Source organism: Gymnoscopelus microlampas, assembly GCF_963454915.1.
Source record: "Gymnoscopelus microlampas genome assembly, chromosome: 18".
Taxonomy (NCBI): Eukaryota; Metazoa; Chordata; class Actinopteri; order Myctophiformes; family Myctophidae; genus Gymnoscopelus; species Gymnoscopelus microlampas.
In genome coordinates, this window is record NC_139955.1 from 26,977,980 (window position 1) to 26,999,256 (window position 21,277).

Below are 21,277 nucleotides of genomic sequence, written 5' to 3' on the forward strand. Positions count from 1 at the left end.
GGATAGGACACTTACATAGACAGGAGGGATATGGCACTTACACAGACAGGACGGATAGGACACTTACAGTATACAGACAGGACGGATAGGACACTTACAGTATACAGACAGGACGGATAGGACACTTATACAGACAGGAGGGATAGGACACTTACACAGACAGGAGGGATAGGACACTTACATAGACAGGACGGATAGGACACTTATACAGACAAGACGGATAGGACACTTATACAGACGGATAGGACACTTATACAGACAGGACGGATCGGACACTTATACAGACAGGATGGATAGGACAGTTAGAACATAAGAATTAGAACATTCCCAACATTCCCAACACAAGTCTGGTAAGAGTGAGGTAAGACAGGAACAATCACGAAATGGTTGAGAAATGGCGGATACTGTAACAATTGGATAGGACACTTACACAGACAGGACGGATAAGACACTTACACAGACAGGACGGATAGGACACTTATACAGACAGGAGGGATAGGACACTTATACAGACAGGACGGATAGGACACTTATACAGATAGAACATTCCCAACATTCCCAACAGCGGACAGTTGTGATCCGAGGAGCACTTTTTCTAGTTACTATTACTATTAATATTATTATTATTAGTATTATTATTATATTATTATTCTCTCCGCCAGGAGAGTTTGTTTTCACTTTCTGAAACTGGGACTAACATTGGTCAAGCCTCACGTGACACGTGACAATACGGTGAAATAGTGTGATCCGATTGGCTAGTGACGTATAGCGGCCTATAAAATACATGTGTCACTTTGAAAGTGTCTGTGCCACTTTCAAAGTGAGGTAAGACGGTTCCAACAATCCTGCATGCAAAGCAGATACTTTAATTAAGCTAAAGCCTCTCTAGATGGGAAGGCCTCGATCCTACAAATGCTTAGTTAACAGCTAAGCGCCCAAGCCAGCGAGCATGATTTCGAGTTGACATGGCTGAGAAATGGACAGATAGGACACTTACACAGACAGGAGGGATAGGACACTTACATAGACAGGACGGATAGGACACTTATACAGACAAGACGGATAGGACACTTATACAGACAGGACGGATAGGACACTTATACAGACAGGACGGATCGGACACTTATACAGACAGGAGGGATAGGACACTTATACAGACAGGACGGATAGGACACTTATACAGACAGAACATTCCCAACATTCCCAACACAAGTCTTCTGGCGGAGAGTTGTGCTCCGAGGAGCACTTTTTCTAGTTATTATTAATATTATTAGTATTATGACCATCATTACGTGTTTTACGTATAATTTAAGTTTGGGTCATTACACAGATATATGCATTGTTAATCATTCACCTCTTTCTTTTCATTGCTTTTTTTATGTTTTTCAGTGGCTTACCTTGTCTTTGTTTGGTAAAGTTTGGGTCCGGCTAAAAGTATCCCCATCATTAATGCTAATGAGTTCTGCATCTACAGGTGGAAACGGTGCAGGGAAAACCACTACGTCACTCTTCATTGTGTCAGAGCTGAAACACACATCATACTGCTGTGTAGATTTAGAGTAAGACCAGCTGCCGTCAGGATGAGTTGTGATCATTGGGGCACCATACCGACTGAAATCGCTGTCATTCCTGTGACATTTGACAGCTATTAAACTGATGAGGCTCAGTAGAAAGATCACTGACACCGATGCAATGCCGATCAGTAAATACATGTTTAAATCAGAGAAGCTCTCCTCCTTCACTGGCACATGTCTGAATGAAGTCTGAATGTCTCCTGTATTTTCAACCACCGCTACATCAATAGACACAGTAGCCGACAGGGATGGTTCTCCGTTATCGGACACTAACACCACTAACGGGTGGGTTTTCAGATCATTGTCACTCATTCGCCTCTTAGTCCTGATTTCTCCCGTGCTGGTTCCGATTCGGAAGAGGTTATTTCCCTTTGGCTCGGTGATGTGATAAGAAAGCAGAGCATTATAGCCAGAGTCTGCGTCTACAGCTCTGATCTTGGCCACAAAGTATCCAGCTTCAGCAGAATAAGGAATGTTCTCACTGTTAATGGAGCCGTGTTCAGAATAGGGTGAGAGAATCCCTGGGCTGTTGTCATTCTCATCCAGGATACAAACATTCACAGTCACGTTGCTACTAAGCGGAGGAACACCAGAATCAGTTGCCAGAACATAAAATTGAAATGTTTTCACTTCTTCGTAGTTGAACGACTGTAGACTGACTATTTCTCCACTTTCAGAGTTAATGTTTACAACTGATGAAATCGGAATATGTCTTGGGTAACTCTCTTGCAATGTACTATAAAACAATATTGCGTTTCCATCTGAATCAGGATCAAATGCATTTACTGTGTAGATAACAGTACCAATAGGACTGTTCTCTTTCACATAAACATTAATCACGGGCTCTGAAAAACGAGGCGGGTTGTCATTGACATCTGCTACATGTACAGTAATAACGCTTGTGGTGGAGAGAGAAGGAGACCCTTCATCAGTAGCTATGATGGTGACATTATACTCAGGGGCACTTTCTCTGTCCAGCGGTCCGTCTACTACTAATGAATAATCGTTGTTGTAATTTAACGAGAGTTTAAAAGGAGTAGGCCCAACAAGTTTACAGTTAGTCTGCCCATTCGTTCCTCCATCTGAATCGCTCACAGCAACCAAGGCCACAATTGTTCCAGACCCCGCGTCTTCTTTCACGGAGGTCATGAGTGACGTCACAGATATTTCTGGCGAATTATCATTGACATCTGTAATTTCTATTAGTAATTTAGCGTTCGCACTTCGAGGCGGATGGCCTTTGTCCGTTGCCTGAACCCTAACTTCATAAGCAGGTGTGTCTTCATAATCTAAACTACCCTTGACAGTAATTGCACCCGTTTCTGAGTTTATATCAAATACATCTGATGGATCAACATTGCCACGTTTGATCAATGAATAGACGAGCTTACTGTTCACACCCTCGTCTAAATCGGTTGCGTTTAGCTTTACTACCACTGTTCCGGGAGCAGCATTTTCACTGACACGCACTTTATATAGTGATTTGCTGAAAGTGGGTGAATTATCATTGAGATCTATAACATTTACTATCAGCTGCAATGTACCTGATCTTGGAGGTTTACCTCCATCTACAGCGGTCAAAATGAGGTTAATGATAGGCTGTTTTTCTCGGTCTAAAGATTTCAGCAACACTAACTCAGCGGACACACTGTGGTCTCCCCCGCTCTGCACGTCAAGGGAGAAATGTTCATTGGGACTCAGCTTGTAGCTCTTTACCGAGTTAATGCCTGTGTCTATGTCAACTGCTATTGGAAGTAGATATCGCTCTCCAGGTGATAGCGATTCAGAAATATTTAACACATAAGACTGCTCAATGAACGCAGGGGAGTTATCGTTTATGTCCAAAACATTCACTTCAATGCGATTTACATTAATCGGATTGCTTAATATCGCCTGTATTTTCAGAGGACATTTAATGGTGTTGGGACAAAGCCCGTCTCTGTCTAGCCTCTCGTTAACAAAGAGGTTTCCTGTCCGCAAATTCACATCAAAGTATTGTTTACTGTACCCCGACACAATTCGGAGATCCCTTGACTCCAGTTCCTGCACATTGAGATTTAAATCCTTAGCGAGATTCCCCACTACTGTGCCTTTGTTCACCTCCTCAGAAATTGAATAAGATATTTGAGCCACAGACCAGTCACAAAGACAAAACAAAGCAGCGATTTGAATCCAGAAATATCCATTTCGCTCTCGAAACCCCATCATCATCCGACCAAAAAGCCGTAACTGCAAACAATCATTTAATTCCTTATGTAGTTGACTGGTCCCATAGAGAAATATATCCCGTAAAATGTCCAGCCCTTTTCACCGAAGCATGAACATCCGAGTGTAGCCTATCTGTTATCAAGCTCATGCCTATGACGACGTTTTCAGGGAGGAGTTTTGGAGATGTCAGCACTCGTTTTGTGGTCTCCAGCGACACCAAAAGGATACTATGCCAAACGAAAATAAAAAATAAAACACAAATCTTTATCAATCAAACTTTATCAACAATACCCCGTGAAATAAAACAAATACCTATATTCATAATAATAAAATAAACAAATACATATTTAAAATATAGCTGCAAGCAGTGATAATACAGGGCCAGACATGGAAACTAGAGAGAGAGAGAGAGAGAGAGAGAGAGAGAGAGAGACATGGAAACTGGAGAGAGAGAGAGAGAGATAGAAACGGAATAGATGAGAGAGAGAGAGAGAGAGAGAGAGAGAGAGAGAGAGAGAGAGACATGGAAACGGAATAGATTGATGAGAGAGAGAGAGAGAGAGAGAGAGAGAGAGAGCGCCATGGAAACGGAATAGATTGAAGAGAGACATGGAAACGGAATAGATTGATGAGAGAGAGAGATGAAGACAGAATGGATTGATTGGACATCTCAACCTATTGCCATTAACAGGATACGAACTCTCAACCTTCGGACTAATAGGCTGCAACACTACCTATAGTGCTATAGTTTTGTCCAGGCTGATGTTGTCTGTTGAAGATCATAAACTCTTGCCTTCTGTCATGAACCAAGCCAACACTAAGATCACTCGTTCACAAACCATTTACCAATAGAGAAATTGTATGTCTCCTCGCAACCGAAAACAGTGAAAGCAGCCGATCTACAAGCTCAGAAACACGTTGCTATCTGAAAGGTTTTGAGATTGTAGATCGGCTATTTTCAGAATGAAGTATGTCATACGTTGAAAAACGTACTCTCAAATATGCATTTCAGGTTATCTTTACCATTTTCACATGTATTCATTGATACAGTCATGTTGTTTGCAATTCAACTTAAATGAAGTCTGCAAGTGAGGCTTGAACTGACGACCTTGTGATTGTGAGGCACTCATTTAAGGGAGACGCCATTGGACCAACAGACAAGGAACTGTGAAAAAGGAGATCACACAGATGATACAGTTTCACGCAAATAGCTGAAAAATCCTGGGTTTAAGTGTTTTTCAAACTGCTCAAAATTGCGGAAAATCTAAGGGCGGGGCTTAATGGTCAAATCGATACGTGTGTTCCTCATGAGTCAAGGCACATGTGTAAGCAAGTTTCACGACTTTCGGCCAAACGAGGCATGACTTATGCCTGTTTAAAGTCTGCATTTTCAAAAAATTGCTATAACGCCCCTCTTTGGCCAATTGGAGTAAGATTGGTTTCAGTGATATTTGGAATGACCCTGTACATTTCTGCAAAGTTTCAAAGAAATGTGAGTCTGCATGTATGTTTTAGGCGCAGATTAATAATTTTCATAAAACTGCAATAGTTAAAATCTATGGAATCCTAGGATTTTGGAGCAATCTGCACGAAACGTTTAACACTTGAACTTTGGACCTCTGCCGACAACTTCTAGGCGGCGGAATCTCCATAAGTGAAAAAATGCAGAAGTTAGGAGCCAATGACTGTTTTTCATATAATTCAAAATGGTGGGAGATCTAAAGGTCAGAGGTCAAAAGTCAGAGTGTGAAAGTTGTTCAGCATGAGGAGACGCATATGTGTATCCAAGTTTCATGGCTGTAGGTCAAACAGGGCATGAGTTGTACCTGTTCAAAGTTGGCATTTTCAATTGAGTGCTACAGCGCCACCTTTGGACGAAAGATTGTGAGAATTATTTTTTGATCGTTTTTCATGACCATCTACCATATGGCCGAGTTTCGTAAAAAGCGACAGCACGGTTCGGCCAGAACTGCGAAAAGTGGCAGAAGAAGAAGAAGTGACAGAATACTGCCAATATCAAAACAGGTACAGAGCTGAGAGCTCTGTCCCTGTAATAATAAAATAAAAAACCCAAATGCGCACACACACACACACACACACACACACACACACACACACACACACACACACACACACACACACACACACACACACACACACACACACACACACACACACACACACACACACACACACACACACACACACACACACACACACACACACACACACACACACACAACCCCCTATGACAGAAGAAACTGCAGCGAGTTTCACCACAGAGTTCAGCACCATGGACAGAGCTATGTCACACTTCAACAGGCTGAATCTCTTCAGCACCATGGACAGAGCTGCCCTCATATAGACAGCTGAACCTCTGTCATGTGGACATATTTAACTGGAAGACACATTAAAACCGATAAATAAGTAGCCTGCTTGTTGACTGGTCCTATAACCTATTTTGTTTAAATACATTTAAATGTATTATTGATTAAATTATATTAGATTATGCCTGGTGATTCCGTTGTCTTTTTTTGTTTTTTGTTTTCAATAAAATTGTGATACTATAAAGGACGAGCTTTAGGCCAAAAAACAGTTAAATGCATGGGCTTCGTATTTGCAGTCGCACTTTGCCCAAATCAAATGTCTCAGTGTTCCTTTAACTAAGGATTCTCTGCTCTGAGATATAAATTAAAATTAAAATGTCAATATCCAATTTTAAAAGGTGCAGTTTGAGAGCAGAATGCCAAACTAACAGTGTCCATACCACCCATATTCCATCTACCGAACAAACATACACACGTAGCCTATGAAAAAACTAAAACATATTAGTAGGCCTAATTTCCACATGCAGCCTCGTATCTTACCTTGTTGGGTAAAGTTTGAGTCCGGCTAAAAGTATCCTCACTGTTAATACTGATCAGTTCTGCATCTACAGGTGGAAAAGGCGCTGGGAAAACCACTACGTCACTCTTCAGTGTGTCTGAGCTGAAACACACGTCATACTGCTGAGTAGATTTAGAATAAGACCAGCTTCCGTCAGGATGGGTGGTGATCATTGGGGCGCCATACCTACTAAAATTGTCGTCTGTCCTGTGACATTTCACAGCTATTAAACTGATGAGGCTCAATAGAAAGATCACAGACACAGACACAATGGCGATCAATAAATACAGGTTTAAATCAGAAAAGTTATCATCCTTTGTTGGAATATGTCGGTATGGTGTCTGAATGTCTCCTGTATTTTCAACCACCACTATATCAATAGACACAGTAGCTGACAGGGATGGTTCTCCGTTATCAGAAACGGACACCACCAATGGATGGGTTTTCAGGTCATTGTCACTCATTCGCCTCTTAGTCCTGATTTCCCCCGTGCTGGTTCCGATTCGGAAGAGGTTATTTCCCTTAGGCTCAGTGATGTGATAACTAAGCAGTGCATTGTAGCCAGAGTCTGCATCTACAGCTCTGACCTTGGCCACAAAGTATCCAGCTTCAGCAGAATATGGAATGTTCTCACTGTTAATGGAGCCGTGTTCAGAATAGGGCACTAGAATTCCAGGACTGTTGTCATTCTCATCCATCACAAAAACGCAAACAGTGGCATTGCTACTGAGGGGGGGAACACCAGAGTCTGTAGCCTGAACTAAAAACTCAAAGGTGTTCAACTCCTCATAGTTGAATGACTGGAGACTGACTATATCACCTGTTTCCGAGTTAATGTTAACAACTGATGATATTGGGATATTTCGAGGAGAGCTATTTAGCAAAGAATATGTCAATTTTGCATTTTCATTTGTGTCTGGATCCACTGCGCTAATTGTGTATACAACTGCACCTATGTCACTATTCTCTTTCACGTAAACGTTAACCACTGTATCTGAAAACAGTGGCGGATTGTCATTAACATCAGAAATGTGAACCGTAATGATGCTGGTGCTGGAGAGAGGCGGGATACCCTCGTCAGCAGCTGTGATGGTGACATTATACTGCGATGCCCTTTCTCTGTCGAGAGGCCCGTCTACTACCAGAGAATAATCATTTTTATAGTTTGACTCAAGTTTAAACGGTGTTACGCCGCTAATTTTACAAATATTGACGCCATTCTTCCCACTGTCTTTATCGCTTACAGTGACGAGAGCTACAACGGTTCCTATCTCGGCGTTTTCTTTTACTGGATTTCTGAGGGAAGTCACTGATATCTCTGGAGAATTATCATTTACGTCAATTACTTCAATCAATAACTTACTGTGGGCAATTCGAGGAGTAGAGCCTTGATCTTTAACCTGGACACGAATCTCATACGCAGACATTTCTTCATGGTCCAAGACACCTTTAACTACAATGTCTCCTGTGTCCGAGTTAATATCAAATACATCTAAAGGATCTATGTTACCCCGTTTGATAAATGAATATATTAGTTTTCCGTTTAGTCCGTCGTCCAAATCTGATGCATTTAGTTGTATCACTTTGGTCCCAAATGGAGCATTTTCATTCACACGAGCTTTGTACAATGAATGGCTGAAGACAGGTGTGTTATCATTGACATCGATTACATTTACCACTATTTGCAGTGTCCCTGATCTGGGAGGCTTTCCTCCGTCTACAGCAGTCAAAGTGAGTTTAATAACAGACTGTCTCTCGCGATCTAATGCTTTCTGTATCACTAACTCGGCAGAAACACTGCTCTCTCCACCACTCTGTACATCCAGGGAGAAATATTCATTCTGGCTGAGCTTATAACTCTTTACTGAGTTACTGCCTATGTCTGCATCAACTGCTATTGGAAGAAGATATCGCTCACCCGGTAAGGATGACTCGGAAATGTTAAAATTATGAGACACCTCGATGAAAGCAGGCACGTTATCGTTTATATCTAAAACATTGACCTCTATACGATGTAAATTTATTGGATTACTTAATAACGCCTGGATTTTCAGGGAGCATTTCACTGAGACTGGGCAAAGCTCTTCTCTGTCAATCCGTTCATAAACAAAGAGGTTTCCCGTGCGAAAATCCACATCAAAATATTTCTGGCTGTAGCCCGATACAATTCGGAGATCTCTTGATTCCAGTTCTTGTACATTGAGGTTTAAATCCTTAGCGATATTTCCCACCACTGTGCCTTTGTTCACTTCCTCAGAAATAGAGTAAGATAGCTGAGCCGCAGACCGTGCACAGAGACAAAGCAATAGAATGAGCTGGATCCAAGTAGGCCTAGATGACCGTCGTGCTTGAACAGGCATTACTGTTTGAATAAAATAATCCAATCCAAACAACCATGTAGGCCCTGTTCCAATAAATGTTGAATAATCCTTCATGAATGAGTCTTTCCCGACATACGACCCTGCAGTGTGCAAAAGGAGCGAATGTTTCTCCATCGGACTAGGATATGGCTGATGATGACGTAGCACGCAGGGTGGAGTTTTTCAGAATTTAAAATATTTACAGTTTACGGTCTCTAGCGACACCACGTGTTAGCTTACAGAACAAAAAGGCAATACATGGGCTACTCATTATGAGAATAGATTAAAATGTTAACCATAGTACATAGGTAACGAAACGAAAGGTAATTCACATAAAGTAATCAATATAGCATATGTCGCCTATAATTGCCTGCACATGTCCACAGAGCTTGAATTGCCTATGTCTCCTGTAGTTAGAAAGTGAAAATATAAATTACTCATATGAGAATGAAAAATGAACATGGCCAAAAGCTTAAAGCTAGTCATTCAATTTACAATAAACAGTTTAACGACCTCATTATTGAAACACAACACAGACGACAGTTGTCATATCAAGTTAGGACGTAGGCCTATATTTCCAGTGAAATAGTTAGACCTGTACTGATTATGATTAGCACAACCTGCATCCAATTGCAGTAGGTCATTCAGTGTCTGTTTGAGAGAGGCATGCAGTTAGTTTTGAATGAGTGTTGCATCAAATATGCATCAAATAGAACTCAGGAATGACAAAGGAAATTAAACTATAACAGGAAAACAAACACTCAAAACTAACTCAAACAGACACTGAATGACTGCCTTTTAAAGAGCCTACGGCAATTGGGTGCAGGTGGTAAATATCACGACTACAGGTGTGTTGGGTCAATCCCCAGTCCAGAGCTCCTCCCACTTAGGACTGAGCAGGAGGGGATTTTCTACAGCAACTGCAAAATAATATAAAAACTGCACCCTACGCCAATGCCATTATAGTTCAAAGAAACAGACAGACAAACAAACAAACAAACAAACAAACAAACGCAATTATGATGTGTAGGCTATATGCTAACTATACCAGACGTAGCCTACCTTGTCTTGTGTGGGTAAAGTCTGTGTTCTGGTATATGTGTCCCCTCCGTTAATACTGATTAGTTCCGCATCTACATTCGGGAACGGCGCTGGGAAAACCACTACGTCACTCTTCAGTGTGTCTGAGCTGAAACAGACATCATACTGCTGAGTAGATTTAGAATAAGACCAGCTGCCGTCAGGGTGGGTGGTGATCATTGGGGCGCCATATCTGCTGAAATTGTTGTCTGTCCTGTGGCATTTGACAGCTATTAAACTGATGAGGCTCAGTAGAAAGATCACTGACACAGACACGATGGCAATCAGTAAATACAGGTGTAAATCAGAGAAGCTCTCCTCCTTCACTGGCACATGTCTGAATGGAGTCTGAATGTCACCTGTATTTTCAACCACCACTACATCAATAGATACAGTAGCTGACAGGGAAGCTTCTCCGTTGTCAGAAACAAACACCACTAACGGATGTGTTTTTAAGTCATTGTCACTCATTCGCCTCTTAGTCCTGATTTCCCCGGTGCTGGTTCCAATTCGGAAGAGGTTATTTCCCTTAGGCTCAGTGATGTGATAACTAAGCAGTGCATTGTAGCCAGAGTCTGCGTCTACAGCTCTGATCTTGGCCACAAAGTATCCAGTTTCAGCAGAATAAGGAATATTCTCACTATTAACGGAGCCGTGTTCTGAATAGGGTGAGAGAATTCCCGGGCTGTTGTCATTCTCATCCAGGATAAAAACATTCACAGTCACGTTGCTACTTAGTGGAGGAACACCAGAATCAGTTGCCAAAACATAAAATGTAAATGTTTTCACTTCCTCGTAGTTGAAAGATTGGAGACTGACTATTTCTCCACTGGCAGAGTTAATGTTTACAACTGATGAAATCGGAATATTTTTTGGGTAACTCTCTTGCAATGTGTAAGACAAAACCGCGTTTCCATCTGAATCAGGATCAAATGCATTTACTGTATTGATAACAGTACCGATAGGACTGTTTTCTTTCACATAAGCATTAATCACAGGCTCTGAAAAAAGAGGCGGGTTGTCATTGACATCTGCTACATGTACAGTAATAACGCTAGTGCTGGAGAGCGAAGGAGTACCTTCATCAATAGCTATGATGGTGACGTTATACTCAGCGGCACTCTCTCTGTCCAGCGGCCCATCTACTACTAATGAATAATCATTTTTGTAGTTCAACGTTAGTTTAAAGGGAACTTGTCCCATAAGTTTACAGCTGGTGAGACCATTTTGTCCTCCGTCTGCATCGCTCACTCTGACCAAAGCTACAATTGTTCCCAACTCCGCATCTTCTTTCACTGGGGTCATGAGTGACGTCACTGATATTTTGGGCGCATTATCGTTGATATCAATAACCTCTATTAGTAGTTTAACGTGTGCGCTACGAGGTGATTGTCCTTGGTCCATTGCCTGAACCCGAACTTCATAAGCAGGTGTTTCCTCGTAATCTAAACTACCCTTAACAGATATTTCTCCAGTTTCTGAGTTAATATCAAATATATTTGATGGATCGTTGTTCCCACGTTTGATAAAGAAATATAGGAGCTTACTGTTCATACCTTCGTCTAAATCCGTCGCATTTAGCTTTACTACCACTGTCCCAGCAGCAGCATTTTCACTGACATGCACTTTATATAGTTGTTTGCTGAAAGTCGGAGAATTATCGTTTGCATCTAGAACGTTTACTGTCAGCTGCAATGTCCCTGATCTTGGAGGTTTACCTCCATCTACAGCAGTCAAAATTAGATTAATGATAGGCTGTTTTTCTCTGTCTAAAGCCTTCTGCAACACTAACTCTGCAGACACACTGTGGTCTCCACCGCTCTGCACGTCAAGGGAAAAATATTCATTGGGACTCAATTTGTAGCTCTTTACCGAGTTACTGCCTGTGTCTGTGTCGACTGCTATTGGAAGTAGATATCGCTCTCCTGGTGATAGTGATTCAGAAATATTTAACACGTAAGACTGCTCAATGAACGCAGGAGAGTTATCGTTTTTATCCAAAATATTCACCTCAATGCGATTTACATTCATTGGATTGCTTAATATGGCCTGTATTTCCAGAGAGCATTTAATCATGTTCGGACAAAGCTCGTCTCTGTCTATCCTTTCGTTAACAAAGAGGTTTCCTGTCCGCAAATTCACATCAAAGTATTTCTTACTGTACTCCGACACAATTCGGAGATCCCTTGACTCCAGTTCCTGCACGTTAAGATTTAAATCCTTAGCGAGATTCCCCACTACCGTGCCTTTGTTCACCTCCTCAGAAATGGAATAAGATATTTGAGCCACAGACCAGTCACAAAGACAAAACAAAGCAGCGATTTGAATCCAGAAATATCCATTTCGCTCTCGAAACCCCATCATCATCCGACCAAAAAGCCGTAACTGCAAACAATCATTTAATTCCTTAAGTAGTTGACTGGTCCCATAGAGAAATATATCCCGTAAAATGTCCAACCCTTTTCACGGAAGCATGAGCATCTGAGTGCAGCCTATCTGTTATCAAGCTCATGCCTATGACTATGACGACGTTTTCAGGGAGGAGTTTTGGAGATGTGAGAACTCGTTTTGTGGTCTCCAGCGACACCATATGGATCTCAATAGACCTATTAATTTGAATAATGGCTAAACCTTTTTGAAATACTATACCAAAAGAAAAAATAAAATAATACACAAATACACTTTATCAACAATACATAATCTACCCCGTGAAATAAAACAAATATATACCTATTTATAATAATAGAATAACCAAATAAATAAATAAATAATTAAATGAAAAACCCAAATGCGCGCGCGCGCACACACACACACACACACACACACACACACACACACACACACACACACACACACACACACACACACACACACACACACACACACACACACACACACACACACACACACACACACACACACACACACACACACACACACACACACACACACACACACACACACACACACATACACACACACACACACACGACAGAAGAAACTGAAGCGAGTTTCACCACAGAGTTCAGCACCATGGACAGAGCTATGTCACACTTCAGCAGGCTGAAACCCTTCAGCACCATGGACAGAACTGACAGCTGGAACTCTGTCATGTGGACATATATATTTATGACTGGAAGACACATTAAAACCGATAAATAAGTAGCCTGCTTGTTGACTAGTCCTGTAACCTATTATGTAAATACATTTAAATGTAGTATTAACAATAAGTCAGCAAGTATGTCTGGTGATTCTGTTTAATCTTCTCTTTTTTCCACATTTCTTTGAAGATAAAATCCTGCTAAATTGATTATATAATTTGCATTAAAGTTGTGATACTATAAAGGACAAGCTTTAGGCCAAAACCAGTTAAATGCATGGGCTTCGTATTTGCAGTCACACTTTGCCCAAATAAAATGTCTCAGTGTTCCTTTAACTAAGGATTCTCTGCTCTGAGATCAATTCAAATTAAAATGTCAATATCCAATTTTAAAAGGTGCAGTTTGAGAGCAGCATGCCAAACAGTGTCCATACCATCCATATTCCTATATCGAACAAAAATACACGTAGCCATATGAAAAAACAAAAACATATTAGTAGGCCTAATTTCCACATGCAGCCTCGTATCTTACCTTGTTGGGTAAAGTTTGAGTCCGGCTAAAAGTATCCTCACTGTTAATACTGATCAGTTCTGCATCTACAGGTGGAAAGGGCGCAGGGAAAACCACTACGTCACTCTTCAGTGTGTCTGAGCTGAAACACACGTCATACTGCTGAGTAGATTTAGAATAAGACCAGCTTCCGTCAGGATGGGTGGTGATCATTGGGGCGCCATACCTACTGAAATTGTCGTCTGTCCTGTGACATTTCACAGCTATTAAACTGATGAGGCTCAATAGAAAGATCACAGACACAGACACAATGGCGATCAGTAAATACAGGTTCAAATCAGAAAAGTTATCATCCTTTGTTGGAATATGTCGGTATGGTGTCTGAATGTCTCCTGTATTTTCAACCACCACTATATCAATTGACACAGTAGCTGACAGGGATGGTTCTCCGTTATCAGAAACGGACACCACCAATGGATGGGTTTTCAGGTCATTGTCACTCATTCGCCTCTTAGTCCTGATTTCTCCGCTGTTGGTTCCAATTCGAAAGAGGTTATTTCCCTTTGGCTCAGTGATATGATAAGAAAGCAACGCGTTGTAGCCAGAGTCTGCATCTACAGCTCTGACCTTAGCCACAAAGTATCCAGCTTCAGCAGAATATGGAATGTTCTCACTGTTAATGGAACCGTGTTCAGAATAGGGCACTAGAATTCCAGGACTGTTGTCATTCTCATCCATCACAAACACGCAAACAGTTGCATTGCTACTGAGAGGGGGAACACCAGAGTCTGTAGCCTGCACTAAAAATTGAAAAGTGTTCAACTCCTCATAGTTGAATGACTGGAGACTGACTATATCGCCTGTTTCTGAGTTAATGTTAACAACTGACGATATTGGGATATTTCGAGGAGAGCTATTTAACAAAGAATATGTCAATTTTGCATTTTCATTTGTGTCTGGATCCACTGCGCTAATTGTGTATATAACTGCACCTATGTCACTGTTTTCTTTCACATACACGTTAACCACCGGATCTGAAAACAGTGGTGGATTGTCATTAACATCAGAAATGTGAACCGTAATGATGCTGGTGCTGGAGAGAGGCGGGATACCCTCGTCAGCAGCTGTAATGGTGACATTATACTGCGACGCCCTTTCTCTGTCGAGAGGCCCGTCTACTACCAGAGAATAATCATTTTTATAGTTTGATTCAAGTTTAAACGGTGTTACGCCGCTAATTTTACAAGTATTGACACCATTCTTCCCACTGTCTTTATCACTTACAGTGACCAGAGCAATAACGGTTCCTATCTCGGCGTTTTCTTTTACTGGATTTCTGAGGGAAGTCACCGATATCTTTGGAGAATTATCATTTACGTCAATGACTTCGATCAATAACTTACTGTGGGCAATTCGAGGAGTTGAGCCTTGATCTTTAACCTGGACACGAATCTCATATGCAGACATTTTTTCATGGTCCAATACACCTTTAACGACTATGTCTCCTGTGTCAGAGTTAATATCAAATATATCTAAAGGATCTATGTTACCACGTTTAATAAATGAAAATGTTAGTTTTGCGTTTAGCCCATCGTCTAAATCTGAGGCATTTAGTTGGATCACCTTTGTCCCAACTGGGGCATTTTCATTCACACGAGCTTTGTACAATGAATGGCTGAAGGTAGGTATGTTATCATTTGCATCGATTACATTTACCACTATCTGCAATGTCCCTGATCTGGGAGGCTTTCCTCCGTCTACAGCGGTCAAAGTGAGTTTAATAACAGGCTGTCTCTCGCGATCTAACGCTTTCTGTATGATCAACTCAGCAGATACACTGCTCTCCCCACCACTCTGTACATCCAGGGAGAAATATTCATTCTGGCTGAGCCTATAACTCTTTACTGAGTTAATGCCTATGTCTGAATCAACTGCTATTGGGAGAAGATGTCGCTCACCTGGTAAGGATGACTCAGAAATGTTCAAATTGTAAGACGGGTCAATGAAAGCAGGTGCATTATCGTTTATATCTAAAACAATTACCTCGATGCGATGTAAATATATTGGATTGCTTAATAGCGCCTGGATTTCCAGGGAGCATTTCACCGAGTCCGGGCAGAGCTGTTCTCTGTCTATTCGTCTGTAAACAAAGAGGTTTCCCGTCTGCAAATTTACATCAAAATACTTCAGACTGTTCTCCGACACAGTTCGGAGATCTCTTGATTCCAATTCTTGCACATTGAGGTTTAAATCCTTAACTAGATTTCCCACCACCGTGCCTTTGTTCACCTCCTCAGAAATAGAGTAAGATAGCTGAGCCACAGACCAATCACAGAGACAAAGCAATGGAATGAGCTGAATCCAAGTGCGACTATATGTCCATTGTCCTTGAACACCCATTACTACTCGACTAAAATAATTGAATCCAAACAACCATGTAGACTGTGTTCCAAGAAGTGTTGACGAATCGGTCATGAATAAGCCTTTCCCGACATAAGATCCTGCAGTTTGTAACAGCATGCAGCGAGTGTCTCTCCCATCAACTGATGACGTTTTCTATTTTACCATTCAGGGTGGAGTTTTTGAGAATTGAAATTATCTACGGTCTACGGTCTCTAGCGACACCAGGTGTTAGCTTACAGAACAATAAGGCAATATACTCATTAGGAATGTTAACCACATAGTTCTTATACCAAAGAAGAAAAGTGAATGCAAATTAATATAGAATATTAAGCATAGGCCTATTGCCTGCAAATGTCCACAAAGCGTTGAACAGCCTAGAATGTAGTTATAAAGAGAATGTGTAAACTACTCATAAGCGAACAAAGAATGAAAAAGGCTAGCACTTTACTTGAGAAGGCAAATTTATAACGTGCTAACGCTTAATTAATGATTAATTAATGATGAACTCATACATTAATTTATCATGAATGTATCATGAACTAATCATTCATTCTTGGTACTCACCATTAACTAACAATGAACTTAAGTGTAATATATCATTAGTTAAGGCCGTTATTTCACACTTCCACTGCTATGCCCATGCTATATTAATTATTGTGTAGTCATATAGTGACTTCACCATTAGTTATAGGTGAGGACCAGGGATTAATGATGAGTTCATAATAAATGCATGATTAATTGTCTCCGCCAGGCCGAAAGGCATGGCGAGAATATGTTTTACCTCCTCTCCGTCTGTCCGTCCGTCTGCGAGCGGCTAATCCCCGACATCGTTGGCCCGCTCGCTCCGAAACTGTGCACACACACTCCCTGGATGCCAATTCAGAATCTCTGCCCCAAATGTTTCACATAGCCCTGTTATAGCGCCACCAGGAGGCCGATTTGTGCAAAAAACATTTACTCCTACACATTTTAACCAAATGTCATGCAAATCGGTACAGTATCTCTATAGTCATGTGATCAACACAGATCTGTCTCATTTTCCATATTCCATCGTCATTGGCTAAGGTTGGCTTCCAAAGTTTGCAAGATTGGTCCGTTTTGAACAAAATGCCTCAAATCATGAACACAGCTTGCGATTTCCGTGAAATTTCACACGCACATTCCCAATATAGACCGAGGAAGAAATGGCACCTTTTTCACATTGGCCTGTTATAGCGCCACCAGCAGGTCTAATTTAGCAGAACACATTTTTGGAACAAAAGCCTCAAATCATGAATGCAGTGTCCGATTGACGTGAAAGGCCTAAGAAGAAATGACACCCTTTTCACATTGGCCTATTATAGCGCCACCAGGAGGCCACTTTTTCTAGTTCATCATTCATTCATCATTAATGAAGCGTTAATTACGTGTATGTATTTGTCCCTCAAGTAAAGTGTGACTCCTTAAAGGTATTGAGTTCAAATGCCCCCTTTCAGCACCATGGACTGGGCCATTTCATTCCGTGCGTTCTCGATTTTGCCACTCAATTTACACTGAACAGTTAAATGATCTGTTTAAAAATAAAGTTTCTAGGTCAGCGTGAAGTGAAGTAAAAAAAAAAATCAAATGAACACAACTGTTGACAATGCAAATATAAAATGATGCCATGTTTAGATGACAGTTGTCATTAACAGGTTAGGACGTACTTTTCCAATGATGCCATCAACACTAAACTGGAGTCACTTGCATGTAGAGTGACTAATTGAATAATACATTGTGAACAGTTAAAACCAATGGCATGAAATGGTCTGGAAAATGTAACCACAACGTGTCAACCTGAAAATCCACCAACAACTGCAAAAGAATGAAGACCAGACAGGAAACGATGCCATTCGGTTCAAACAAACAAAAAAACAAACAAACAAACAAAAACACACAAAAAAAAAACACACGCAATTATGGGTGCACATGCTTGCTAACTATGCCAAACGTACCTTGTCTTGAGTGGGTAAAGTCTGAGTTCTGGTATACGTGTCCCCTCCATTAATACTGATTAGTTCTGCATCTACATTCGGAAACGGTGCTGGGAAAACCACTACGTCACTCTTCAGTGTGTCTGAGCTGAAACACACGTCATACTGCTGAGTAGATTTAGAATAAGACCAACTGCCGTCAGGGTGGGTGGTGATCATTGGGGCGCCATATCTGCTGAAATTGTTGTCTGTCCTGTGGCATTTGACAGCTATTAAACTGATGAGGCTCAGTAGAAAGATCACAGAAACCGACACGATGGCAATCAGCAAATAGAGGTGTAAATCAGAGAAGCTCTCCTCCTTCACTGGCAAATGTCTGAATGGAGTCTGAATGTCACCTGTATTTTCAACGACCACTACATCAACAGACACAGTAGCTGACAAGGAAGGTTCTCCGTTATCAGAAACTAACACCACTAACGGATGTGTTTTTAAGTCATTGTCACTCATTCGCCTCTTAGTCCTGATTTCCCCCGTGCTGGTTCCAATTCGGAAGAGGTTAATTCCCTTAGGCTCAGTGATGTGATAACTAAGCAGTGCGTTATAACCAGAGTCTGCGTCTACAGCTCTGATCTTGGCCACAAAGTATCCGGCTTCAGCAGAATAAGGAATGTTCTCACTATTAATGGAGCCGTGTTCAGAATAAGGTGAGAGAATCCCTGGAGTGTTGTCATTTTCATCCAGGATAAAAACATTTACAGTCACGTTGCTACTTAGTGGAGGAACACCAGAATCAGTTGCCAGAACATAAAATTGAAATGTTTTCACTTCTTCGTAGTTGAAAGATTGGAGACTGACTATTTCTCCACTCGCAGAGTTAATGTTTACAACTGATGAAATCGGAATGTTTCTTGGGTAACTATCTTGCAATTTATAAAACAAAATCGCGTTTCCATCTGAATCAGGATCAAATGCATTTATTGTGTAAATAACAGTACCGATAGGAGTGTTTTCTTTCACATAAGCATTAATCACAGGCTCTGAAAAATGAGGTGGGTTGTCATTGACATCTGCTACATGTATAGTAAGAACGTTTGTGGTGGAGAGAGAAGGAGACCCTTCATCACTAGCTATGATGGTGACATTATACTCAGAGACACTTTCTCTGTCCAGTGGTCCATCTACTACTAATGAATAATCATTTTTGTAGTTTAACGTTAGTTTAAAGGGAACTGGTCCCATAAGTTTACAGCTGGTGAGACCGTTTTGTCCTCCGTCTGCATCGCTCATTGTGACCAAAGCTACAATTGTTCCCAACTCAGCATCTTCTTTCACTGGGGTCATGAGTGACGTCACTGCTATTTCGGGTGCATTGTCGTTTATATCAATAACCTCTATTAGTAGTTTGGCGTGTGCACTACGAGGTGAATGACCTTGGTCCATTGCCTGAACCCTAACTTCATAAGCAGGCGTTTCTTCGTAATCTAAACTACCCTTAACAGTAATTTCTCCAGTTTCTGAGTTCAAACCAAATATATTTGAGGGATCGTTGTTCCCACGTTTGATAAAGGAATATACGAGCTTACTATTCATACCTTCGTCTAAGTCTGTCGCATTTAGCTTTACTACCACTGCCCCTGCAGCAGCGTTTTCTCTGACACGGAATTTGTATAGTGGTTTGCTGAAAGTCGGCGCATTATCGTTTGCATCTAGAACGTTTACTGTCAGCTGCAATGTCCCTGATCTTGGAGGTTTACCTCCGTCTATAGCAGTCAGAATGAGGTTAATGATTGGCTGTTTTTCTCGGTCTAAAGATTTCTGCAACACTAACTCAGCGGACACACTGTGGTCTCCACCGCTCTGCACGTCAAGGGAGAAATGTTCATTGGGACTCAGCTTGTAGCTCTTTACCGAGTAACTGCCTGTGTCTGTGTCGACTGCTATTGGAAGTAGATATCGCTCTCCAGGTGATAGCGATTCAGAAATATTGAACACATTAGACTGCTCAATGAACGCAGGGGAGTTATCGTTTATGTCCAAAATATTCACCTCAATGCGATTGACATTAATTGGATTGCTTAATACGGCCTGTATTTTCAGAGAACATTTAATTGTTTTTGGAAAAAGCTCGTCTCTGTCTATCCTGTCGTTAACAAAGAGGTTTCCTGTCCGCAAATTAACATCAAAGTATTTCTTACTGTACCCCGACACAATTCGGAGATCCCTTGACTCCAGTTCCTGCACATTGAGATTTAAATCCTTAGCGAGATTCCCCACTACCGTGCCTTTGTTCACTTCCTCAGAAATTGAATAAGATATTTGAGCCGCAGACCAGTCACAGAGACAAAACAAAGCAGCGATTTCAATCCAGAAATATCCATTTTGCTCTCGAAACCCCATCATCATCCGATCAAAAGCCTTATTTGCAAACAATCATTTAATTCCAAAGATAGTTGACAGGTCCTATAGAGAAATGCATCCCGTAAAATGTCCAACCCTTTTCACAGAAGCATCGGCATCAGAGTGTGTCTGTTATCAAGCTCATGCCTATGACGACGTTATCAGGGAGGAGTTTTGGAGATGTCAGCTGCACTCGTTTTATGGTCTCCAGCGACACCATATGGTTCTCAATAGAACTATCAATTTGAATAATAGCTAAACCTTTTTGAAATACTATGCCAAACGAAAAATAATGATAATCATCATCATATTCTATTATTATAAATAATAATAATAACAATGATAATACACACATACATAAACTGCATCTCTACCCCGTGAAATAAAACAAATAAAGTGGATATACTAATGATAACATAATAAAATGTATTAAACAGGCCTAATTACTTGCACACAATAGCGCGCGCGCGCGTGCACACACACACACACACACACACACACACACACACACACACACACACACACACACACACACACACACACACACACACACACACACACACACACACACACACACACACACACACACACACACACACACACACACACACACACACACACACACACACACACACACAGCTAAGAGTTTCAACAAAGTTCAGCACCATGGACAGAGCTATGCCACACTGCAACCGGATGTAACTCTTCAGCACCATGGACAGAGCTACTTTAGTACAGAGAGCTGAAACTGTCAATGTGAATATATTTATAATATAATTTATAAATAAGTAGCCTACTTGTTT

General features: G+C 41.2%; 3 protein-coding genes across 6 annotated transcripts in view; all 3 read right to left on the minus strand.

Moving 5' to 3' along the window:
• LOC311065416 (protocadherin alpha-C2-like) overlaps nt 1–21,277 on the minus strand; it is a gene marked incomplete at its 5' end in the record, with an annotated part of 173,695 nt that overhangs the window by 44,526 nt on the left and 107,892 nt on the right. The window lies entirely within an intron of this gene.
• Nucleotides 1,386–3,779, minus strand: LOC311033423 (protocadherin alpha-2-like; the record flags this gene model as incomplete). The annotated part of the gene is made up of 1 exon (XM_084040934.1): nt 1,386–3,779. The coding sequence occupies one exon, from the start codon at nt 3,777–3,779 to the stop codon at nt 1,386–1,388; it is 2,394 nt and encodes a 797-aa protein (XP_083897060.1).
• LOC311033424 (protocadherin alpha-3-like) lies at nt 13,711–20,474 on the minus strand (the record flags this gene model as incomplete). Its single annotated transcript, XM_084040935.1, has 2 exons — nt 13,711–15,075; nt 19,437–20,474. 2 exons carry the CDS (start codon nt 20,472–20,474, stop codon nt 13,711–13,713), a joined length of 2,403 nt encoding a protein of 800 aa, XP_083897061.1.